General features: G+C 38.4%; 2 protein-coding genes and 1 pseudogene across 4 annotated transcripts; all 3 read left to right on the top strand.

Moving 5' to 3' along the window:
- Positions 1-13,116: 13,116 nt before the first annotated feature.
- On the top strand, positions 13,117-15,504 carry LOC131026571 (polyphenol oxidase I, chloroplastic-like). Its single transcript, XM_057956458.1, has 2 exons — positions 13,117-13,840; positions 14,242-15,504. The coding sequence occupies exons 1-2, from the start codon at positions 13,257-13,259 to the stop codon at positions 15,377-15,379; spliced, it is 1,722 nt and encodes a 573-aa protein (XP_057812441.1). The 5' UTR covers positions 13,117-13,256; the 3' UTR covers positions 15,380-15,504.
- Positions 15,505-16,640: 1,136 nt separating this feature from the next.
- On the top strand, positions 16,641-19,145 carry LOC131024726 (lectin-like; annotated as a pseudogene).
- Positions 18,703-25,322, top strand: LOC131026572 (lectin-like). Of its 3 annotated transcripts, none has more exons than XM_057956461.1 (5): positions 18,703-18,840; positions 19,210-19,424; positions 20,463-20,514; positions 23,715-24,454; positions 24,638-25,322. In XM_057956461.1, exons 4-5 carry the CDS (start codon positions 24,155-24,157, stop codon positions 25,166-25,168), a joined length of 831 nt encoding a protein of 276 aa, XP_057812444.1. In that variant the 5' UTR covers positions 18,703-18,840; positions 19,210-19,424; positions 20,463-20,514; positions 23,715-24,154; the 3' UTR covers positions 25,169-25,322. The 3 variants fall into 3 exon arrangements, with proteins under 3 accessions (XP_057812444.1, XP_057812443.1, XP_057812442.1); XM_057956460.1 differs by having other exon boundaries at positions 18,759-18,899; XM_057956459.1 differs by lacking the exons at positions 18,703-18,840; positions 19,210-19,424 and adding an exon at positions 19,929-20,136.
- The last annotated feature ends 1,003 nt before the right edge of the window (positions 25,323-26,325 follow it).

Genomic DNA, 26,325 nt, shown 5'->3' on the forward strand with positions numbered 1-26,325 from the left:
CGCATTTTGGGCTAGTAAAAGAGAGCAGACAGGCCGACTAGGGTCTTTTTAACTCCACCATGACCGCCAATGGGAGAACAATGATACTCCTGTAATAGTTGTTGCCGAAAAGGATGAGATGGTGGAATAAAATATCGATGGCGATACGTGAGTAGGCCGTCAACCACGGAATAGTCGGAAGGTAGGAGGCCCTGCTGGAGTTGCTGGTGGTAAGAGAGCAGCTCGGAATCCTCTGAGTTGGCGCGACGTAACTGATCAAGGAAGGTGGAAACTGGTACACTCTGAATCGAGAAGCACGAAGGGGAGACTGATCCCGGGGTGACAACGGTGAGAAGAGACTCCGAATCAGCTGTAGGGGCGCGTGACAGGGCATCGGCGACAACGTTATGGGAGCCGGGCTTGTACTCGATTGCAAAATCGTAACCCAACAACTTGCGAATGTAACGATGTTGGTCCGGTGTGTGGAGTTGTTGATGGAGGAGTTCCTTCAAGCTGTGGTGATCGGTTCGAATGACAAAACGACGGCCCAAGAGGTACTGGCGCCATTTGCCAATGGCTTCACAAAGTGCATGGAGCTCTTTAATATATGTGGAAGCACTCCGGAGACGAACGCCTAGTTTTCGGCTGTGATACGCAATCGGGAGATTGTCTTGGAGGAGAACCGCACCAAGCCCCAGGTCCGAAGCATCTGTATCAATTGTGAAAGACTTCGAGAAGTCGGGGAGCCGTAACACAGGAGCCGAGATCATGGCTTGTTGTAAGGCAGTAAAAGCAGATGAGGCCTGGGTGGACCATTGGAAACCGTCCTTACGAAGCAAGTCCGTAAGAGGAGCAGCAATGGAGGCATAGTGCCGGATGAATTTGCGATAGTATCCTGTCAACCCAAGGAAGCCCCGCAATTGTTTCGCCGATTTGGGTTGTGGCCAATCGAGCATAGCTTGGATTTTAGTTGGGTCAACTCTGAGTTCGCCGGCACTCACGATATGACCCAAGTAAGCGACGGATGAAGTGCCGAATGAGCACTTGGATAGCTTGACATAGAGGCAGTTGGTGCGAAGGCAAGAGAGCACTGCAGATAAATGCTCAATATGTTCGGACGCGGAGCGGCTGTAAATAAGTATATCGTCAAAGAAGACGACGACGAAACGGCGCAAGAATTTCTTGAGAACGTAGTTCATAGTGGCCTGAAACGTAGACGGAGCATTAGATAAGCCAAAGGGCATTACTAGAAACTCATAATGGCCGTCGTGAGTCCGGAATGCCGTCTTAAAAATGTCTTGATTGTGCATACGGATTTGGTGGAACCCGGCGCGCAGATCCAGCTTGGAGAAAACGGCGGAAGTTCCCAGTTCATCAATGAGTTCGTCGACAGTAGGGATTGGAAATTTATCTTTAACGGTCACCGCGTTCAAGGCATGATAATCAACACAGAAACGGAAGGAGCCATCCTTCTTGCGAACCAATAGTACAGGAGATGAAAAAGGACTGTGACTGGGGCGTATAATGCCCTGATCGAGCATTTCCTGGACCAAACGTTCCATCTCGCTCTTCTGGAAATGAGGATAGCGGTATGGGCGAACGTTGATCGGTTTGGAACCCGAGTCCAGATGGATACGATGATCAAATAAGTGATGTGGAGGAAGTCCAGTTGGTGCAGCAAATACGTCAGAAAACTGCGTCAAGATCGGGCGAAAATCTGAAGGAACATCGTGGAGCTCATCAAGAGATATAGATGGGCCAGTGGGTGTGGCCGTTGGGAGCAACCATAGTTCCGAGAGTGAATCAACCTCATCAGATTGGAGGAGGGCCTGGAGCGAGGAGAGAGAAATTTCACGAGAGCAAAGAGATGGGTCTCCCTCGAGAAAGACTTGCTGACCATTCCACGTGAACTCCATTCGGCCGTGACTATAGTCATGTATCACACGACCCAATTCTTGGAGCCATTGAATACCGAGAATGACGTCGGGGCCTTTGATGGGCAACACAAATAGATCCAAAGTGAAGTCGGTACCCTGAAGGTTAATAGTGGTGTGGTGGCAGACATGTTGACAGATAATAGAGTCACCGTTGCCGATACGGACTCGAAAGCTGGGAATCGGCGAAAGTGGCAACTTGAGGCGCTCTGCAAGGGCAGGTGTAATGAAATTGTGAGTACTACCGTTATCAATCATTACCTGAAAACGGTGATTGAACTTGGTGCCCCATAATCGGAGAGATCGTGGGTGAGTAGCGCCTGATAAAGAGTGCAGGCTAGAGATGTCGCCCATGATGAGTGTCTCATCCAAAGAGTGATCAGCAGGTTCGGTTGATTCGATATCCTCCGAAGGTTCGAGGTCATCGCCCTCTAAAAGCATGACAGTGTTTTTTGATTTGCATCGATGAGCGGGGTTCCACTTTTGGTCGCAGTGGAAACAAAGGCCGCGCTCGCGCTTCTCGCGGGTTTCCGCCGGGGTGAGGCGTCGAACTGGAACAGCAGCAGCAGTGGTGGAATCACGGCGGGGGCCGGTGGCTGGGGGAATGGTGATGGGGTGGCTCGATGGTGGTGGTGGTGTCGTATGTGTCGGTGGTGGCCGTGGCACGGAAGAGGGTGAATAGGCCGGCCGATTGAGTTGCCGGTTGGGGCCGTTATGGCTGGGCGGGTCCTCTAAATACTTGCTTTCGAATACGCGAGCAAGAGCAAAAGTCTCGTCCAAAGTTGATGGTCGATTCATCTGCAAATCGCGGCGAATAGAGGGCTGGAGCCCTGATATATAAAAGGAGATGAGAAGGGGTTCAGAGATACCCTGGACACGGCCCATTAATGATTCAAAGGTGGATTGATAGTCAGCCACGGATCCTTGTTGCGTGAGTTTGGCCAGCATGCCTTCGGGGTCCTCGAACTGAGACGGACCAAAACGCGAACGGATGCGGGCTAAGAAATCTGACCAAGTCGAGAGCATGTTCTGCGATTTCAGCCATTGAAACCATGTTGAAGCCTTGCCGTCGAGATGGAAAGCGACGATCTGGAGGCGTTGGTTGTCGGGTGTGTTGTGGTATTGAAAGTATTCTTCGATCTTGAAAATCCAAGAATGAGGGTCGTCACCGTCGAAGCGTGGAACGTCCAAACGGATCGGCGGGCCGCGAGCATGAGAGTTGTCGAAGGTGTGGGAGGAAGAAGGGTTGTGGGATGACTTGAACAAAGCGACGAGTTCGTCGATCTGTTTCTGGAGTGCTGCGTTCTGTGCGTCGAGATGTTTTTGCCAAGCAGGTACTTCGGAAGCCATGGAAACGTCAATGAAAGCACCAATTAATACGCTACGTATTAATGTTCACGTTAGGGAGAACGCGAAACTCCGGCAATCCTTACGATCACGCAAGAAAGAGCTCAAACAAATAATTTCATAGCATAAAAAAGAACAATAACGTTCCCTTCTTCTTATATAGAAGCTAGGGCAGCAAACTAAACTTGGAGAACAAGAAATAAACTCTAATCTAGCCCTAATCTATGGATGGCACTAAACGGCCCGTAAAAACAAGAAGTAAGGAAATAACTAATCACGATAACGGTTGGGCTTTCGGATTGCCCGACGAGGTCTGCTCTGGGCTAAGCTTGGGCTTGGCTCATCATGTATACTTTGTTGGGCTTCTATCGGCGTATCAACTGCTTCTATCGGCGTATCAGGGATGGTGGAGCCGACGGGGGCGATGAAGAAGGTGATGCCATTGGCCGGTAGTATGTCCTCTATGGGAGTAATGATAAAGTTTATGGTGGTTTCAAAGTCGACTTGGCCCCGGTTTGCCAGAACTGGACCGGGTTCGATTACAAGACTCGGCCGGCTTGGGCCGCCTTCACGTCAGTGAGGCGGAGGTAGGTGGTGTCCGATGGGAAGTGGGCGGTGCCTTGGTAGGTTAGGTCCTTCAGGTGCTGATCGCCGGAGAAATCATAGGTGAAGGAGATGGTTTGTGAGCGCGCGGCGGCGAGGAGCAAGGCGATGGAGGAAAGGATTGGAATTAGGGTTGGGAGAAGCTTGGCCATTGCTTAATTATGTTGAAAAAGAATATTGTTTTCGGTTTCATGGGATGGATGGTGGTGGTCTCTCTTGCTCCTATTTATACTACTTGATCCCTCTCATTTCAATAGGTCTCTAGATTTGATTTGAGCAATGATGTTAAGAAATAAATAATTTATATTATGTCCGTCCCTTTAAAAGTGACTGGTGGTCGTCGTATACCACCAAATAATTCCCTGCAATACTATCAAGAATTAAGTGAGTATAATGATAATCAGGGTCGAACCACAGAGAGCATGTAAATCAACGGAAATCACACTAGAAAATAATCAATAAAAGGTAACTCGGCTCGAATAAATTCACACTAATTCAAATCTCTGATCATCGACGCAAAGATGAATTAATCCCTATCAACCAACCAGTTATAGGATACCGTGATACGCACTGACATACCCCAATTCCTACTTACTGTATCGATAAACAACTGGAGATGCCAAACCTGTCTATTTCCCTTATTAAAATATAACCTAACTGGAGACGTCAAACCTAGATTTAATATTCTAACAGCATTAAGAGGAAGAAACCCAGTTTAGACCAATTATCCTAGATACGCTAGTAATAATTAATCCACCAATTTATTCCTACTACAAAAACGATAATTTTATCACTAATCAACCATATTCCAACAATTACGGGAATATGAACAAATCGGACTTTGATTTTTATGTTATTTATAAAATTAATGATCTTGATAACAATTTATGAAGTATTAGAATAAAAATAAATGTCTAAAACAAAAAAGATAATACTAACGAGGGCTAAACGTGAGTGGTGCTCACATAAGGTATGTAGCATAACATTCCTCTATATATATATATATCCTAAGTGGGGGCTAAATGGATCAAAACCAAGGGAATTAATCCCTAAAGTGGCCAAACCCTCTAATCATAAATGGGCCAAATCTAGAATAATTAACTTCCCGTCCAATCTCTAATTTCTCTTCCAAATTAACGCCAACTTCATCCACAATTCTCGACTTTCACCATCTCTCGACATCTACTAGCATCCATCTCCAATCCATCTAATTCCTGCGCCAAATACCAACAACTTGGGTAATATCAAAGCAAAACCAACGACAAACGACACGAAAATAGATAACTAAATCACACACATCAGTGACATATATTCTAGTTCCATTATAAATAACCTGTTTTCATAAATGATAAAAAATAAACCATAAAAAGTATATGTCATGCCACTTTTAACCAATTTAATTACATTTTCTCCTTAATTTGTCAAACACAAAAACACTTTCACAGGAGACCACCTGTTTGTAAAAATAAGTAAAAGAGGGAATGATTAATTTCAATTAATAAAGTAGCTAGGAGAGAGAAGAGAGAAATATTGGGGTTAGTATATGCTAATTGGGCTACAATTAGTGTAGCAATTGCATGTGAGCTGGAATAATTATTTTATGGGCAGCAATGACATTTCTTGATAGTTCAGCCAAGTTTTGGTGGCAGACCTCCAAATCTTCTATCTTTAGAGGAATTCAATGCAATGATTAATGATTGTGGCATCATTGACTGCGGTTATGAGGGCAGCAAGTATACCTGGTCGAATAACCAAGAAGATGGGGGCTTTGTTTGGGCGAGGCTTGACAGAGTTTTCACTAATCCGATTGGTGTAAATAATGAGTTATATTGATTTTTTTGTTATGTATTGAATTTTCATTATGCATGGTGACCCATTCAAATGGGCCGTCCAAATAAAGTAAGGTGGCCTATTGAAATTGACGGAGGAAGTACTTTATTGCGTCTATATGAATATGAAAGGGTTCAAATGAAAACTCTTAATTATTGTGATAATTCGACCACCAAGAGGTATGATGAATACTTTATTTTGATGGATGAATACAACACCTAGATTCAAAACCCATATATGAGGGGCAAAAGTTCTATTTATTTTTTTAGTACAACTAAATCATAGCCGGTGCAATGATTTTATATGTCACGTGCAGTATTTTCATGCTTTCACAAAAAAATCTCTCGCTCACGATAACCAACTTCTGTATCTATAGATATGTGGGGTACTTTAAGAAGAACCATTTAGAAAAAAATATCATAAAATAAATATTATTGTATATATAAATAAACATTATTCTGTGTGATAATCAATCATAGTCATCCATATAATCAAAAATGTATATTGGCTAGCTAGTTTCTTTTTCTAGAACTAACAGAAAGACGTACGTGTAATTAATGTTATTTTAATTGATAATCTATTATTTAAAAAATCTATTAATTCATTACCTTTATTAGATAATTTATTGGATGAATATATTTATTCATAAGCCTTATCAATAGCTATAGATATAAAGTATTCTTTATAGATTTGAGTGATAAGTAAATGTATATCAAAATAGATTTATATTTATAAATATAATAATAAATATATAACAGGGGTAAAATAGACAATCACAAGTTGTGTCTTAGACTGCCTTAGGCTCTTTTTCTATTAGTATAGATTGAGATTGTTTAATTTCGACAAGAGCCCTTCACTATGCACATATCTATGAGAAAGTCTATTCAATTTTTTTCAACTATTATATTTATATTGTATTTTGTGTATTTTAATTTTTTTTAATACATATATAATCATTTGTACCTAAATATAAAGTTTGAATATCCAAGCTCCGTCTCTAGTGCTCCGAATCCTTAATTAAGTAGGGTTGTTATAACTTCTCTAGGTTACACTAAATATATTTGATATATTTCCACGTACATAAAATATAGTATTAATATTAATATTTAAATCATGTATCAAATCAAATTTAAATTTCAGGGAGTTCCAAATCGCAAACATTTGGATTTATTGAAAACCCATCTATGCTAGAATAGGACCACAAATGTCGATGCGCCAAGTCCGCTCACAAGCTATATGAGTAATTGTCGAGCTTGAATTGATGCTCAATGGTACTTGAGCCTAATCGGGGTTCAACTTGAGCTTCAGCTTCTTTTTCTTTTTCTTTTTTGCTTTTTTTTTTTATCTCTACAAAAATTTCGTAATGAATTAGTACGTAACAACAAGATGTAGAATATAGAAAACACCTAACGTGAGAGATATAGTATAAGGGAATGTGATAAAAAAAAAAAAAAAGAATCATGCTCCACAAAACCTGTTCGATAAAATGCCTCACAGATTAAACCCAAGTGTTTTATAAAATACCAGAAATGAAGGCAGGTTTAGCAGTAGAGAAATCAATCTGCGTGACGAATGTCACGAACATCCAACTCGAGAAATATTTACTGTTAACATCCAACTCGAGAACATGGGATTCTAGCACTCTTTGCCATACAAATCTGGCTCAGGCATTTTATCAAATTGTGTGTGTACATTTGGTAGATAAGATATAGTTTTGTATTTTAATAAGAAAATAACAAGTGAGCAAATGTGGTCCTTACTTGAACAAATATCAAGAAGAATTTAAACGTGGCACTTGTATGTTTTTTGCAGGGTAAGGAAATCTGTAGAGGATGTAAGGACCATCACTTACAAATGGAAGAACTATCAACACTCAACAGGACCACATTTTCGCAAAATAGTAGTAATTTTGTTGAAATGCTTACCAAATATATACTTCCTCCGTCCCACGAATCTTGACTCGTTTAGTTTCGGCACGAGAATTAAGGAGTTGTACATTAATGTTTTAAGTGTGTAAGTAATATATAAAGTATAAAAGTGATAAGTTATGACCTCTTTAAAATAATATTAAGTAAATTAATAAACTTCTTCTATTCGATCTTGGGTCAGTTAAAATATTATCATTAATATTAATAAAATAATATTAAATTTTTAGAGAACCTTTTCATAAAAATATAGGATCCGTTCGTATTATAAGTTAATGATTTTTCAAATATTACAATTATGAATATTATGGTAACTTGTTAAAATATGAAAACCTATTGTTGAATCATCTTGAGCTTTATTATTAGGATTTCCAGTAATATGAGTCACAATGAATTGATAGATACGCACATTTATTTAATTTACATATTATCTCTAATTTATTTTTACACATTATAACTTTAAAGGTCGTGTATGTCGGTATGTGTAGACTTGAATATGAGACTTTTGGCCTTAGGCCTTTATAGTTTTAATTCATAACAATTTCTATGACTAAAAGAGTGCCAGCCTTTGGATAGTGACTAAAACAGGAGCCATGCATACAAGTGACGTAGCCAGGATTTTGTTTCAGGGGGGCCCAATTTATAATAATTTTAAAATAATATATATATATATATATATATATATATATATATAAATTAAAAATAAAATTATTTTTTTTATCAATATATTTTATGTACAATGCATCGTTTAAAATTAATAGCTAGGCATTGCTATATTATAACATATAGTATTTTTTTTACATTTAGTATTTTAAAATTATTAATATAAAAACTTCATTGTAATATTTAAAATAAATCTCTTTCGATGTAGACTCAAAAATATCTCTTTCAATTTGAGGTACTAAGATTAATCAAAATATGTCCTAAAAACTTACATAACAAAATTTAGGATTATTAATAATAATTAATAACTTGATATCTGAAAATAAAAGTAATAATTGTATTCATTCACTAACGCGCTACTTCACATAACTAAAGAAATACTAAATCCTCATTAATAATGTAAATACGAATAACATATATACAAAAAAGAAATGAAAACTAATTAATTAGCATATGGTTTGAGCTAATAACTGATATGAACTAGGATTAATTACTTAAATATATTAGCAATAATATCTAATATTAAATGGGAATTTTATTAAGGAAAACTATAATATCTAATAATACATAATAAAATCAAGTTATAATTAAAAAAAATATTATTAATAAAGAAACTAAAACAAACAATCCATAACATAATTTAAAAAGTAAAATAAACATGGAAAGTAAATTGCAAGGTGATTATAAAAAAAAGTTACATTTACAATTCAAAATTTACTATTTTCTTTATGATCGTTCATTATAGATAATTCAAAATTCAAATTTACTCTTTCAATAAAAAATAATAACAAACAATATAAAATAACATCAACCTAAATTAAAAAATATTGTGAATTTATATTGTTTTAAGGAAAAAATAGAATTTTTTTTTAGAATTAAAACTACATATATTTAACTAAAAATATAAATATTACTATAGTACTATACTAGTAATTATTTTGAAATTTCCAGTGGGGCCCAGTGCCCCCACTGCCCCCCCCCCCCCCCCCTCCCTCCGTCACTGCATGCATACAATACAATATCAACCATTGTAACTCAACTCCAAATTAATAATGGACCACACTACATTTGTCATCTTTGCAACTTTTATTTTTTTCCTTAATTATCATATTCTCATATACCTCTTCTCCGTGATTCTATCGAGTAACAAGCTTGTCACTTAGAGCTTAATTATCATATTCTCATATACCTCTTCTCCGTGATTCTATCGAGTAACAAGCTTGTCACTTAGAGAATTCGTATTGGGATTACATGATAGCCTACTTGATAGCTTATTTGATAAGAGGGGACCACATTGAGTAAGGAGGCCGCATTGAGATTACATGATAGCCTACTTGATTTTTTTTAATTAGTTTTGATTTTTATGTTGTTCATTTAATTTTAATTGCTCAAATTTAAATAACACATTTTACTAATAATTAAAATTCCATTAAAATAAAAATCCTAAAAATTACATTAAAAAAAAAACTTAAAAACATAATTAAAATTACATAAATTAAAATCCTACTCTAGATAAGTTCACGACGCTTGAGCATTTCTTGGACCATGTACTCGTGTCCCCTCCTTTGTGCATCACTCATATGCGTCGTATCCAAGTTGAGGAGCTCCATATCGAGCTCATTCTCTTTGAGCTCGTTCTCCCTTCTCCTTGAGCAGGAGATCCTTTTCCATATCGGGATCATCCCCCAAGTTACATCCCTCCATATCGGGATGATAGTCGTCGGAGAGATCGGGGCACCAATTTAGATCATAGTAGTTTGAGTTGTGTGTATCCATGAAAATTGTAGAGAGAAGAAGAAGATTGAAGATGGTGGAGTGGAGATGGTAGAGAGAGGAGATGGTGGAGTAGAAGATGGTCAAATGGACCGATTTAAAAAAAAATTGGAAAATGCCAAAAATGGTCGGCGCGTGCTATCGCATAAAGCCGTTATTCCCCCGACCCATTCTATCGTGCATCCCTCGAGTAGGAAAGGGCTGCATAAATAAAACATAAAATAATTACCAAGATATTTTTTTTTTAGGAAAAATTACCAAGATATTTAAAACGTGACACCTTTTATATTTAAAATATGTTTTTATATTTAAGGACCATCACTTACAAATGGAAGAACTATCAACACTAAACAGGACCACATTTTCGCAAAATAGTAGTAATTTTGTTGAAGTGCTTACCAAAATACTTCCTTCGTTCCACGAATTTTGACACGTTTAGAAGGTGTTTGGCTAAGCTTATTTTAAAGAGCTTATAAGTTCTTGTAGCTTATAAGATGTTTTAAGAGCTTATAAGATGTAGTTTTTAAGAACTTATAAGTTGTCAAAGTGTTTGGATAATTGAGCTTATAAGCTAGAGAGAGAATTTTTTTGTTAGAGAGAGAGAATTTTTTTGTTATAAAGAGAAAATCGAAGAAAAATGGACTTGAATGATATATGATGAAAATAAATTTTTTATTATAGTTGAAAAATATTTGTAAAATGATTGTTGCATATGAGATTATAAAAAAATAAGTTGGGGTAGATGAACTTGTTTTGTGAGAAGCTTATAAGCTCTTGGAGCTTATTTTTGGAGCTTATAAGTTGTTTAGGAGCTTATTTTGTCAAACACTTTGAAAGAGCTTATAAGCTCCTAAACAGCTTATAAGTTGTTTTGAGGAGCTTATAAGCTCAGCCAAACACCCTCTTAGTTTCGGCACGTGAATTAAGGAGTTGTAGATTAATGTTTTAAGTGTGTAAGTAATAAAGTATAAAAGTGATAAATTAGGACCTATTTAAAATAATATTAAGTAAATTAATAAACTTCTTCTATCCGAACTTGGGTCAGTTAAAATATTATCATTAATATTAATAAAATAATATTAATTTTTTAGAGAACCTTTTTATAAAAATATAGGATCCGTTCGTATTATAAGTTAATAATTTTTCAAATATTACAATTATGAATATTATGGTAACTTGTTAAAATATGAAAACCTATTGTTGAATCATCTGAGCTTTATTATTAGGATCTCCAGTAATATGAGTCACAATGAATTGATAGATACGCACATTTATTTAATTTACATATTATCTCTAATTTATTTTTACACATTATAACTTTCAAGGTCGTGTATGTGTAGACTTGAATATGAGACTTTTGGCCTGAGGCCTTTATAGTTTTAATTCATAACAATTTCTATGACTAAAAGAGTGCCAGCCTTTGGATAGTGAAGTGGTTGATCTTCACTCCTCGATGCTCCGAAGGGAGACTTTGTGAACAAATAGGTTTATATATGGTCATCAAACAATAATAACAACAACAATTATAATAATAATAGTAATAATAATAATAAGTGACAAGCATGTTACTCGATAGAATCACAGAGAAGGAGGGATATGAGAAAATGATAAGGAAAAAAATAAAAGTTGCCAAGATGACAAATGTAGTGTGGTCCATTATTAATTTGGAGTTGAGTTACAATGGTTGATATTGTATTGTATGCATGGCTCCTATTTTATGGCATGTGATGAAACAATGAAGGATCCACAAGTGTGTATACACTTGGTAGGTAAGATTTATTTTGGAATTTTAATAAGAAAATAAGAATGAGCATGAAAATGAGTTGGTGAAAATAAAAAAGAAGAAAAGATGACAAATGTAGTGTGTTGTCGATTATTAAAGGATATGCATGGCTCTTGTTTTATATCATGTGAATGTGAAGAAACAATGAACGATCTACATTGCCTTCCACAACCTTCGCTTACCACCTTATCTAAACCTCATAGGGTTTGCACGTTTAACAAATGTGATTTAATATATATATATAGGGGTGGGCTACCATAAGAGCACATCTTAAAATTAGAAATAAGAGCAATTTTTAATGTATGAATTTTATGTAGAACACGTATAAATTCACTGTATAAAGGCATGAACTGTGAAAAATAAATTTTTGCTACCTTTGGAATTCGAACTCAAGACTATAAATCCATCCAATAGGATTACGAATCAACCGTACATCTTGATGATTTAAGGACTGAAAATGATTCTTATTTTATATCTTAAAAAATGCTCTTATTTTAGCCATTCCATATATATATATATATATATATATATATATATATATATAGAGAGAGAGAGAGAGAGAGAGAAAAGTTAAACAGAGAATGCTAAATATTTAGAGAATAGAGAATTCGTGAAACAAAAACGAATAGATCTACAATTTTTACGAACAAATCAATGTACCGCATGAACAACAATTTGCCCCGGGTTCGAATCCTGCTGGTGGCGAGTTTTTCTATTTTTTTACTAAATACGTCTGTTCGTTTGTTATGTTGATTTGTTCGTAACATGTATAGACTTGTTCAAAATGAAATATATAATAATTCTCTGTTTAACTTGACCCTATATATATATATATATATATATATATATATATATATATATGACGTATGTTTGGGATGAATCTTCAAATATTATTTCTTTTTCATTTTCCATGCATTTGTCATGCATCAATAGTATAAGTTCTACTATTACGTACCTTCAAGAATAAAACATAAAATACAAATTAACAAATGAACGGCTCGATAAAATTGATTCTGACAATGTGACAATAGCTGAAGATCTTTAGCATACGCGTGTAATGTTTACTTAAACTATTCTTACAAGTTGGGCTATGATGACAGTGAGAATCAAGCCCTTTTGATTCGGATTAATTTAATTTATTTAGAATACTCCAAATAAATTAATACATATAAGTACATATTTTCTCAAATTCAAGTTTGAGAGATTTTGATAAGATAGTTTTTGTACGATTTGATTTGATGGTGACTTTTGCACAACGATTTAATTTGATGGTGATAATTTAATTTTCTATTTCGTTCGTCCACAAAATATCTTCCCCGAAATCATTAACTATCATCACTTTTCTTAAAATTCGTCTCCGCGCCTACTATATATAGACATGCATGCCTCGAGAGCAATGCAAGCATCAATCAATCAAGCATGGCTTCCCTTCAATCTTCATTCATGGTGGTGGCAACCACCAGCAACCCCAACCTCCGCACCTCCTCCCAGCTCGCCAGCAGGCCGAGGCGCCGCTTTGAGGTGTCGTGCAGCAGTGACGGCGGCCGTGTAGACCGCAGAAACATGCTGTTTGGACTGGGCGGTCTGTACGGCGCAAGCGGCCTCATCCGCAAAGCTGAGGCGCTTCCGATTTCACCTCCTGACCTGAGCAAGTGCGACCCCAAAGGTGCCTATACTGTTAAAAATGAGGAGAAAAAAGACCTCCCCGACAACTGCTGCCCGCCCTACTCGGACACCAAGAAAGGGTACTACGAGCTTCCGACGTTCACAGAGATGCGCAGGAGGCCAGCGGCGCACAATCTAACACCGGATTACATAAAAAAGTACGAGAATGCCATCCAGGAGATGAGGAAGCTGGACGTGACGGACCCCGACGATCCCCGTGGCTTCCTTCAGCAGGCCAACATCCACTGCGCTTACTGCAACGGCCCCTACGACCAGGTGGGCCACCCCGGCATCGATATCCAGGTTCACAACTCATGGCTCTTCTTCCCTTTCCACAGGTTGGATGATCGCCTCCCAAATTTTGAGTTTTTTTTTTTTTTTTTGGTAATATATACTATAAGAAATATAAGAGAGAATATACATTATTTTAATAATTGTAATATCCATGTTAAATGCTGAAATCTCTTTCTTAGTTAATTTTCAATTTAACTATTTGAATCAATCCTAAAGTTAAAGTAAAATTATGAACTATTAATAATGAAAATTAGTTTAATTTTTTAGAGGGTGAAACATTTTTTTAAAAAAAATCACATAAAGACAAGTCTTTATACGCTTTCAATGTACCTGTTGTTGTTGAATTAATAAAAAAAAATTAGCTCGGGGACAAGAGCCCCCAACGACATACTTCAACAAATTCAGTCCTTCCTAACGACAAATTCTGGATGCGCCCCTTCCACAGGTGGTACCTGTATTTCTACGAGAGGATCATGGGGGAACTCATCGGAGATCCCAATTTCGCCTTGCCTTACTGGAACTGGGACAACCCTGACGGCATGCAGATGCCCTTGATGTTCGACAGGGAAGAATCACCTCTCTACGACATCGAACGCGACCAAACGCATCGCCCCCCTGCCGTCGTTAGTCTTGCCTTATCCGCGGCCTCAATCACCGACCCTGTACAGCTTAAGTGCAATAATCTCACTCAGATGTACAAGGAAATGATTGGTGACGTGGAATCCGCCATCGACTTCATGGGCGATCCTTACGTGGATGGTGAAAGTCCCCCAAAATTCTCCGACGGAGGATCGGCAGAGCGCGGCGCACACACCGGCATCCACGTCTGGACCGGAAACCCCAAAAACGACTTCAGCGAAGATATGGGGAACTTCTACTCCGCCGGAAGAGACCCTCTCTTCTACGCACATCACTCTAACGTCGACAGAATGTGGACCATATGGAAAACCCTCCCATGCGCTTTCACAAAGGATATCAACGACCAGGTCGTCCCCAACCCCGACGATTTCAACAACGCGTCGTTCCTGTTCTACGACGAGAAAAAGAACCTCGTGCGCGTCAAGGTCGCCGACTGCTTGGAACACACCAAAATGGGATACGAGTATGAAGATAGCCCTACTCCATGGAAGACCTACCGGCCAACTCAGCGGCAGAAGCCGGTCAATGCCAAAGTTCTCGCCAAGACGGCAGAGACCGGAGGCAAAGTGTTCCCTCTCACTCTCGCTAAGACTCGCAAAGTTGTGGCGCCCAAACCAACCAAAGGCAAAGCCGACGAAGTGCTCGTGCTGGAGAACATAACCAGCGATAGTTCCAAGCTGGTGAGTTTTAATGTGTTCGTGAATGATGCAGACGACACGCCACAGAAACTCGACAGGGCCGAGTATGCCGGGTGCTTCACGCAGATTCCGCACACCGTTAGGGCAAAGGAAAGACCCAGCAACCTTCGGTTGAACTTGAGGGAACTCTATGAGAACATTAATATTGGTGATGATGATTTCATTGTGGTCACCATCGTTCCCCAAGTTAATGGCGGCGAAGTTACCATCGGTGGTATTAAGATCATCCCGCGTGTTCCCGCTTGATCTGCATCACCATGTTTGGGATTTGTCGACCTATAAGTCTTTTTTCTTAAATTTCGAATAACCGTGCATGTTCGTACGTGCTCCTTCTGACTACATTTCTTTTAGAGGAAAGTCTTTCTATTCTATGTTATGTACCATTTTACTCTACTTTGCTTTCTTCTCAATTTTAGAGTCTCTTAGCAGAGAGTGTGTGCATTATACACATCCAGCAACTTCGTATTAATAAATTGTTAAAGTTTAATAATTGTAATGAATTTCCCAATATGTAGGAGTAGTTAATATAAAAAAGAAAAAAATGAAAACCTATTATTTTCATGGTTAATATAAAATCAAAGATAGATTTTAATTAATGTAACGATGGAAGATAAAATCATATAGATTTTTAATGTATAATTAACAAATTAGTTATACTTATTTTAGTAGAAAATGAAGCGAAACCACAAATATACTCCCTCCGTCTCAATATTCCTGTCGTATTCCTTTTTTAGCTATAACTAGGAATGAATTAGTAACTTAATTAGCTATACTATAAAAGACAAAAATTAACCTTAAAACCTACTCACCCCACCCGATTTTGCCACTCTCTCTCTCTCTTCTCTTTTCCCTGAATCATCCCCCCTCTCTCCTCTTCTCCTTTCACCACCTCCAATCCCTCCACCTTCCACCTTCCACCTTCCATCGCCTGGCGCCTTCGCCACCATCCTCTTACACAGACTCCAACACCTCCCCTGCAAACCCTAGATTTCCATTTGTCGAGGTTTCACGGCAGCGGGGTGAGTCGGAGACAACGAAAGTTTGATGACTACAAGTATTCATTAACAGTTTTATTGATTCCTTTTTTAAATTTTAATAATAGCCAAATGAATAAGTTAATGTATTTTATTTTTAATTTCATCATATAAAATCACATTTGTTAAACGTGCAAACCCTATGAGGTTTAGATAAGGTGGTAAGCGAAGGTTGTGGTAGGCAATGTGTGGTGCTTGAGATAAGGATGAGTGGTGAAGTTTGTGGTGTGAAGTGAAGGTTGAATGGCAGAACACCTACTATATAAGTTGGGTATGTGTAAGTCTAGTTTCATCAGCATTTCATCTCTATATTATATATCGAGACAAGAGAAGGTTGTGGTAGGCAATGCGTGGTGAAGTTTGTGGTGTGAAGTGAAGGTTGAATGGCAGAACACCTTGTATATAAGTCGGGTATGTGTAAGTCTAGTTTCATCATCGATACAACTCTATATTATATATCAAGACAAGACAAGATGGAAGGTAAAAGTCTTATTATGAGTGCCTTTTTGCAGAATTAAATATCAAGAAAATATAGAAGAGTCCAACATTATAAGCTTCATAAATGGCACCTTTTTTTTAAGTTAATATATTAAAATATTTATTATTTCATAGTAAGTCCATTAAATTTTCCGTTATAATTGTATTCGCTCTGTTCCGCGAATCTTGACACGTTTGGTTTCAGCACGAGAATTAAGGAATTGTAGATTATTGTTTTAAATGTGTAGTTAATAAGGTATAAAAGTGATAAAGTAAGAGAGAGAATGTAATAAAAGTGATAAAGTAGGAGATAGAATGTAATAATTATTACCTTATTTAAAAATATGTTAAGATTCATGGGACGACCCAAAAAAGAATACGTGTCAAAATTCGTGGGACGGAGGGAGTATTAATTAATCATATTTTTTTTTCTTTTTTTCACTTAGTAATTCCATAGGTTAGAAGTAATTTTTCTCCTAATGTATTCCGTCTACTTGATTAAACTTAATCTAATCAATTGTAATTTATTTTCTTTCCGTTGTATTTATTGCTTTTATAGTGCTAGTGGGAACAAATAATCACTTATATTCATAGAATAGATATATATACCATGTGCATGCAACAGTGCAAGGGTAGGGCTAAGAGAACATAGGCCCTTTGCGAATTTTTTAATTTAGGCCATTTATTTATAATTGAGAAATAAATTAATTATAAACTAAAATTATTTAAAAATAAACATTTTTTTTATCAAATTACATAATAATTAATAAATATATTAATAATTATGTCATTCACTTAAAATAAAGCTAATTTAACAAAATAGGGGCTGGACCCTAAATCTTAACAAAAAAAATTCGACAACTTAAAATAATGTTAATTTGAAATACATACACTTAATTTATCAAAATAGGGGCTGGGCCCTATATCTAAACAAAAAAATTGGTCACTAAATAAAATATTGGTAAGAGGAATTAAAAATGTCCTTTTCCACTGCGCCAAGTTAATCAATTCAATCATTAGTTGGCTTTTAATTATTTTATACATATAGGGGCGCGCTCCAGTGAGACCCCTTATTTTTCGTCTAACATGAGTACAATTAATAAGACATATAATACTAGTGAACAAGACGTATATCTAACGAACAAGATGTATATACTGATGAAAAACAAAATTTAAAAAATTGGAAAGGAATAAGACATATATACTGATGAACAAGGCAATATTTAGTGATAAACAATGCAGTATATACTGATGAATAACAAAATTTAAAATATTCTGCTCCCTCCAAGATTCGAACCCTGCGGAAAAAAATCACCCTCCAAATACAATATCAGCCATAGGATTGATGAAATAAACGCACCATATCGTACCCTAGATCTCACTAAAATTAGAGGGTCTCATTGGAAAAGCCCCTGTACATATAATACTTACGTTGATCTATATATTTTCCGAGCCCTTATTTTTTTGGTCTTATGTAGTCGACCACCCCACCCAGGGCCCCAGAACCGCCCCTGATGTGGATCTGTGGTAGGTAAGTAGTAGATATTTTCGATCATTATAAATAGGAGCAAGAGTTGACACCAATACACCATCATTCACACCATCATTCACTGCACAATTAAGCCTAATCTCCATCGCCCTTCTGTTCGCCGTCGCCACCAACACGGCGAAGTCCCAATCGACGGCCTTCGCCTATAACTTCTGGGACAACCAGCCGACCGCAGATCGGTAGTGTCGGCCGGGTCTTGTACGCGAACCCGGTCCAATTCTCCCAAGCCGGTGGCCAAGTCGACTTTGAAACCACCGTAAATTAACTTCATCACCACACCCAGCATCACCAATCTCGCCGTCTTCATAGCCCCCGTCGGCACCACCATCCCCACCGGCTCCAGCGGGGCCAACCTCGGAATCTTCGGCTCCTCCGGCAGCAGCCCCTCGGTATTTGCCGTCAAGTTGGACACCTACGTCAACGGCGCGTGGGATCCGAACTATCCCCACATCGGCATCGACATCGGGTCTAGGTCATCCCGAAACACGACGGAGGTCGACAGCTCCATACTCGAGCAGCAGGTGACGGCGAGGATCAACTACGCCGCCTCCACAAAGTTGATCGCCGTCCGTGCCACCGCCGGCTCGAAGACGTTTGAAGTCAGCTATGAGTATGATTTGAGCGGCTTTCTTCCTTAGCAGGTTCAGGTAGGGCTCTCCGCCGCCACCAGACTAGACGGACCCACCACCCATGATATCGTCTCATGGTATTTCACGGCCACCATGTCCGTCTCATGGTATTTCACGGCCACCATGTCGCCTAATAATGCCGGCTTTCGGGAACCTTATTAGTCAGTATGTGTGATTTTGTGATGTGTGTGTGTGTGTCGTAAATAAATTTAGACATAATTAAGATAATCGACCATCTCTATGTACGGACTATGCAACAATGCTTTTGAGTGTCGTTCTAATTTTATGAACTTTGCTAAGTAATCTATGGAAGATTTCATTAAGGGCTTTTATCGAACAGTTGGAATACTGTATTATGAAGTAATTTAATTCTTGTTAATCCAACAGTGAATCAGTAATTACATTTGGAAGGATCCTATGCAACTACATAATTCTGGCACAGCCAGTACCTTGTCGTCTCCGCTGCCGCCAAGGGCCGCCCACTGCCCTCTGTCACTGTCTACTGGCATCTTTCTCTCTCTCTCGATTCTCCTCACCACCATCGCCTGCTGCCTCGCCGCCACCGCCGCGATGTTCCACCTTTCCGTACAATCACAATACAGGTATGGTCTTTTCAATTTAAGACATACACCTTTCACACACAATATTTACAAACTACTTATCTCACAAACAATTTATTATTCCCTCCGTCCCAGCAGAATATGCTCGTTTTCAATTTTGGAATGTCCTGCTAGAATAGGCTCGTTCACTCACCCGCGTCTGTCACTCTCCCTCTCTTTCACGCTCGGCTATTGAAGTGTTCCACATTAGATTGGAGATAGTGGCATGAGCCACTTTATATGGTGAGGCAACCCTCTCCCTTACAAGGCCTTTTAAGGGAGGAATGGACCCAATATCCATTTCTAACATGGTATCAAAGCCAACCCAATCCAATGATGGGCCCCTCAATATCGTTGTCAACAGATGGCGTTTGGGATAGTCCACGATGCGCGTGCGGAGGGTGTATTGAAGTGTCCCACATTGGATTGGAGATAGTGGCATGAGCCACTTTATATGGTGAGGCAACCCTCTCCCTTATAAGGCCTTTTAAGGGAGGAATGAGCCCAATATCCATTTCTAACAGGCGACGTCGCCGGTCATCGCTACCTCCGGCGCGGCGAGGCCGGCGCCTCTCTCTGCCCTTCTTCTTCCTTTCCTTCCTTTTCCCTTAATTCTCAAATTAAAATCAACCTAGGGTTTTTCAATCTCCCCCTTCGATTCTACTCCACCGGCGAACTCCGGTGAATAACACTGCCGCCGTCTCTTCCATATCAGGTAAGCTCTATTTCTCCCTCTCTCACGGTCTATTTCTCTTTCTGCCCTCTCTCAATCTCTCTCTCGCTTTGCCTCCATCTTGATCTCTCTCTTCCTCTGTTGTCGGCAGCTACCGCGGACTGCCGTGGCGCGGGCAGCGCCGGCGGTCGCGCTTCCGCCGCGGTGGTTCGCGACTGCTGCTGCCGCTTGCCTCTTCTTCCTCCTCTGTTTCTGTTTCTCTTACTTTCTTTTCTAGTTTAATAGCTTGTTTAGCAAATCCCTAACTATTTCCTTATTTCTATTGTAATACCTTAACTTAATCACTCTCTAACTATGTTCTATTCCAGGAGTTGATCGGCGTCGTCGACTCCGGTGCGGCAGCCCGCCTCCTGATAAATGGTTTTTTTTTTCTACCTTTCTTTTATTATTAATTAATCAGTTTGCTTGATGGTGGAACATACTGTATTTATGCAAATTAAAAGTTAGAGGTGTGTATGTAGCTATTATCCATTTGTTGTTCTTGGTTGCTGCTTATCATAAGAACTTTATTGAATAAAGAAAGTACCTTCTTTGATGAGCAAACTGTTGTGAATTGTGAATGATAAAAGCAAACTGCTGTGAAGAATTGTGAATGATTTGTGTTTGGATGGGTATTTGCTTGTGTAGGATTGCATAATGGGGAAAAATGAAATTACGGTAGCTCACCAGGTTTATACTGATATAAGTCGGTTGGTGAAGCAGCTGACTAAAAAGTGATGAGCTACGTGTTGATCTGATGAGCTAACTTTCCTTAATAATCTTAATACTCTAATTTACGCTAATAAGGCTGATTAATATTTAGTGATGGGCTTGGGCCTCTTTTATCTATTAACAAAAAGCTCAAATAATAACTTGCCCAAATAATAATTATTGGGCTTTTTGCATGAAATTGAGACTTCTCTTTCTTTTTTAAAATAATATTAATAATATTAGTGTCTAAATCGTCGTTCTCAAATTAATCTTCATTTTACTATATTGATAAAGTTGATGAGATATGACCGACAAGAGTCACGTCTTGGCATTATGATTGATTATTTTATTATTTATTTTGTGAAATATCATGCACAGGTGATGATATTTTGATTGGAATAATTAAGCTTCTGTGCATCCGACAACTTTTATATCTTTATAACATAAGGTAAAAGCCATGATGCGCGAATTATGTTAAGAGGTAATTGAGTATTTATTATTAATATATATACATATATTTATATATATATATATATTGTATTTATCATAAATAATTTTATATTGCAAACGTGCTGTTAAATTTTATTATTATAACATAAGCTAAAAGCCAAGCGGTAAAGAATGCGATTTTTAAATTTTTTTATTTAATACTGTTAAATTATCAAAATAAAAAATGATGAATACGTACCAATCTGTTTGATTTTGAATATGCATATGATTATCTTTTTCCCTCTTATTTTTAGGCCGCTCATGTCGTTTTCTGTCAAAACACATATCCTTATTACTATTACTTTAAAAATTATTCGATATTTTGTTCACTTTCGCAAAAGAAATAGAACTCTTTAATTAGTGGCATTATTTTTCTTGACAGTTGTCATCTTCTACTTTGTTAATTTTTTTTTCCCTTTTGTCATCATCTCTTTTTCCTGTGACGAGGAAATTCGATCGCAAATAATTGTGGGGTTAGGTATGGTGAAATATTATCCACAAACTTATTTATCCATCATTTCGTAAAATGCGGGCATCGGGTATACCCGACCCGTCCCGATACCCGTGCGGGTTTCGGGTACCCGATACCCGCATTTTACAGGGTGCGGGTCGAGATTGGATATTAAAATTTAAAAAAATGCGGGTATCGGGTATACCCGAATACCAGCCTAATATTTAATTAATACATATTTTTAACATTTTATATAATTTAATAATATCTTAATATCAAAATGCAAAATCCTAAATCTAATTCCTAAGTTGAAGAACATAATTCTCTTCTGCCTTGAAGGAAGCCGTGCCTTAGGACTTAGGTTAGGCCCCTGGTATTTATAAATGATTATCAAATAAATTAAGCATTAATAGTTTGAATTTGTAAGTATATATAGTACACAGTATATATAATCATATAATGGGTTCATAGGATACCATAACTTTTTTATCATCTTTGATCACATAGAATTATAAACTACTACAATTTGTCAGATTAAATATCTGACAAATTGAGGATATGATATCCGCACCCGACCCTCCTCTTTAAATTTGTGGGTATCGGGTACCCGATTCCCGCGCGGATATCGGGACGGGTGAGGGTATACCCGATACCCGCAACCTGATTTTACAGCCATAAGTACTATCATTGATAATGGATTGTGATTTATATTCAAACTTTTCCCTTTTCCTTTAGAAGCATATTATTTTCGTAAAATAATACTATTTTTTTTTATGTACAACAGTTATTTTTGTTTAAAACATATAATAAGCCTAAAACTTAAAATTTTTAATTAGCCAAAAAAAAAGGAAAATTTTGAAAATTTGGTTAAAATGCGGGTATGCGGGTACCCTAATACCCGCATCGGGTACCCGCGTCGGGTATTAGGGTACCCGACAGTAGGGACGGGTCAGGATCGGGTAGGGTAATTTAGGAAATTGCGGGGTCAGGTACCCGCAAAAATCGGGTAGGGTACCCGACCCGTCCCGTTTAGACACCCCTATACACCTTTAACTTTGGTTTGTTGAGTTTGAACATGTTAGGCTAAACCCCCCATTGATTTGGGGATTAGGCTTAGATGGATGTTGTATTGGATTGAATATTATGCTCAATATATTTCTTGTTTGTTTCTATTGCTATTATCTTTTCAAGCCCTAGATTTATATCTTGTATGGATTGTTGGCCACTCTCTATGTATTTCTAATTTATGATTTGAATCGGGAGAGGATAATCATAATAGATGAGGTGCTTGAAACATATCAACTCAATAAACCGGGAGGTTGAGAGTTGGGTGAGAGTTTGTCGATCTTTGTGTGCTTTTGGGAGTTATAGGTTAGAAGTTGACCAGGGACGGCAACTATGACCCGTAATCTACCGTTTTAGTCGTCCGGGAGGGGACTAGAACTAGTTGAGAGATCACTCTAGATAATTAGGAACATCGAGATTAATATTGAGCTAATTGAAGTCCATTACTTGTCCATTGATGCCTAGTCCCTAAATCACCTTCATCACTTGTTTAATCCACCTTGTTTGTTTGATTTACTTTGTCTTTGAACTCATTAGGTAATCAATTAGATAAGCAAACCATTCACCTTATTGTTTAGTCTAAATAGCCTTAGTGCAATGAATTAGGATAATCACTATAATTGAACTACTAATCCTTGTGGAATACAACCTTGCTTCCCTTTAATTTATTGCAACTACACTACTTGCGGCGTAGTAAAAATAATAGCGAACAAGTTTTTGGCGCCATTGCCAGGGATTAGTTAAGTTTGATTACTTGTGATATTTTGATTCATTGTGCTTAACTAATTTAGACATTTTACTTGTTTTATTCTTGCTTTCAATCTTAAGATGTTTGTTTTCACTCGTTGTTTTTGTTGGTTGGTAGGTAGTTTATGAACACAAGGTCCAAAGGTGATGAAAAATAAAATTGTTACACAACACCAAAAATATTAAATGGATGATGGAAGGAATGAGTTGGTTGAGCAACTCGAACTACAATTGACGGTGATGCAACTTAAGTTGAGAGTTACAATGGTCGAAAAAAATAAAAGCTGCAAAGATGACAAATGTAGTGTGGTCCATTATTAATTTGGAATTGAGTTACAATGGTTGATATTTTATTGTATGCATGGCTCCTGTTTTATGGCATGTGATGAAACAATGAAGGATCCACAATTGTGTGTATACACTCGGTAGATAAGATTTATTTTGGAATTTTAATAAGAAAACATGAAAATGCACATGTACTAGCTAGTAGTATAAATAGGAGCAAGAGAGCAAACATTTAGTACTCACACTGAAATATAATATTAGTATTTGAAAGCCATGGCTTCTTCCTTCCCCCAAACCCTAATTCCTCTTGTTTGTTCCATCACCTTCCTCCTCGCCCTGGCAACCACGCCGGGCGATGCGACCTCCCGCACTGGCCACACGTCCTCCTTCAACCAAAAGCCGCCGCCTTTGAACACCGAAATCCTGGAAGGCGACGCCCACTACGTCACTGACAACAACGGGGTTGACTTCATCCGCCTGACGAAAACCGACGAGTCGGGCAAGGCGCTCCAGTACAGTGCCGGGCGAGCCTACTACGGGAAACCGCTCAATTTCTGGGGAGAGGGGATGCAGGTGAAAATACGACACCAAGCCCCGGGCACGACTCCGGGCAAACTTTATATATATATTATTACCAAAGAAGGAGAAAACACTCACATAATGCATGCGCCTTATTGTCTTTGATTTTTTATTTTTAAAATGGTAATTTTTCTGTTCGAATTTGTTTCTAAATTCCTAACTCTGTCCCTACGGCAGATCGACTTTGAAGCAACCATGAAATTCAAAATCAACCCCAACAGCGGTGACAATGACCCGGCCGACGGATTCTGCTTCTTCATCGAGCCCCTGGAGGCCCCTATGGGTGCCAGCGGCGGCAGCTTCGGAGTGTTCGACTCGTCCGGCAAGAAGGACTCAACTTTCGCCGTCGAATTCGACCCCTACATAAACACAAATGATCCGAACTACCGCCATGTTGGGATCGACATTGAATCTACTGATTCAGTAGTAACCATGAAGCTCGGCGACGAGCTTATCGGGAACGTGGTGACCGCCAAAATCAAGTACACGGCAGCTACGACAATGATAAACGTTAAGGTCACCATCGGCTCGAAGAATTATGAGATGAGCTGTTTGAAAGACTTGAGTACCGTTCTTCCGCAGGTGGTTAAATACGGATTTTCCGCCGCCACCGGCGGCCAAGTCGCCGTTCACGACCTCATATCCTGGCAATTCACCACTACCCCCAACACCGTGAAGGGCAGCCGCGGCATTCGTCAAGTTGTGTGATTATATAATGTATGCCGTGAATAAGGACTAGCGATCGAGCGAGTATCCTCTCGTTAAGTCTAGAAATTAAATAAGAGCTTTATGCTCAATCCCTTGGCTATGTTTTCATGTATATCACCTCATTAAAAAAAAGTTTTGATTATGTTTATGATTAGTAATTTTGTTATGTAAAAGAAAACGTCGAAAAGGAAAAGAGAAAGTTGATAAAAATATAATATATGAAACACCAAACATGATAAAATGCCAAGAATGAATCCCAACTGTTTGATGAAATCCCGGAAACGCTGGCAGGGGGTTAACTCCAGCTATATTTCGTGTCTCACCGGGATTCAGAAAGTGATCGAGGGTTGAAATTTGCGGGCTCGGCGGCGGCGGCTCTACCGTCGTTCGGGAAGGGTAGATTCAGAGAGTGATATGAGAGAGAGTAGAGGGGTGGCAGTTTATCGCCGGGAACTGAGAGTGGCAATGGTCCGCTGCCGTCTGAAGAGAAGGGAGATGAGGGAGATCGGAGGGTGTGTGTTGTCGGCGGTCGTGGCAGGTGTTGTGGTTTCCGGTATTTAGGTTGAGGGAGATGAAGAATGACACGTCATTTAATAAATAAATTAATAAAAAATCCATGTAATGAACACGTTAGCCAATTTAAGCCATGTCATTTAAAATATTGACACGTAAATTATCTGACTTATTAGATCCATTAAATAAGGATCCAATGAAGTACAAAATATTTTAAGAGTTGGTCTCATGTGCATTCAAATATATGGAAAAGACGGGTTGGGTCAGGGCTGCAGTGCGGGTTGGGTTGGCCGCGGCAGGAGGCTGGATACGGTCTTGAAAAGTAATTATTATTGTGATGAGTATGGAAAAAGTGAGGGTTCTCATGTTTTTCTTCAAGAGCTCATTCAAAACTGTGGTTCATCGCACGAGGGATGGCGGGAGGGAGGGATGGATTTCGGCTGAGGAAAACTGTGATTCTATGAAGGCAGACAAAATATGAATCGGGTCAGATATTATATGTAAAATGGGTCAAATTTAACGGGTAAAATACTGTATGAGACCGGTCTGACACAAGAATTTGTAACATTTTAAATATAATAACTTACAACTAAAACGTGCCATTTATGAAGCATATAAAGTTAGGATTCTTTCACATATTTTCT

Source organism: Salvia miltiorrhiza, chromosome 5, assembly GCF_028751815.1.
Source record: "Salvia miltiorrhiza cultivar Shanhuang (shh) chromosome 5, IMPLAD_Smil_shh, whole genome shotgun sequence".
Taxonomy (NCBI): domain Eukaryota; kingdom Viridiplantae; phylum Streptophyta; class Magnoliopsida; order Lamiales; family Lamiaceae; genus Salvia; species Salvia miltiorrhiza.

Excerpts from the sequence above, each read along its gene's own strand:
- LOC131026571 (XM_057956458.1), top strand. The coding sequence starts at position 13,257 with ATGGCTTCCCTTCAATCTTCATTCATGGTGGTGGCAACCACCAGCAAC. Across the intron at positions 13,841-14,241 it reads CTCTTCTTCCCTTTCCACAG|GTGGTACCTGTATTTCTACG; the intron begins GTTGGATGATCG and ends CCCCTTCCACAG.
- LOC131026572 (XM_057956461.1), top strand. The coding sequence starts at position 24,155 with ATGGCTTCTTCCTTCCCCCAAACCCTAATTCCTCTTGTTTGTTCCATC. Across the intron at positions 24,455-24,637 it reads TCTGGGGAGAGGGGATGCAG|ATCGACTTTGAAGCAACCAT; the intron begins GTGAAAATACGA and ends TCCCTACGGCAG.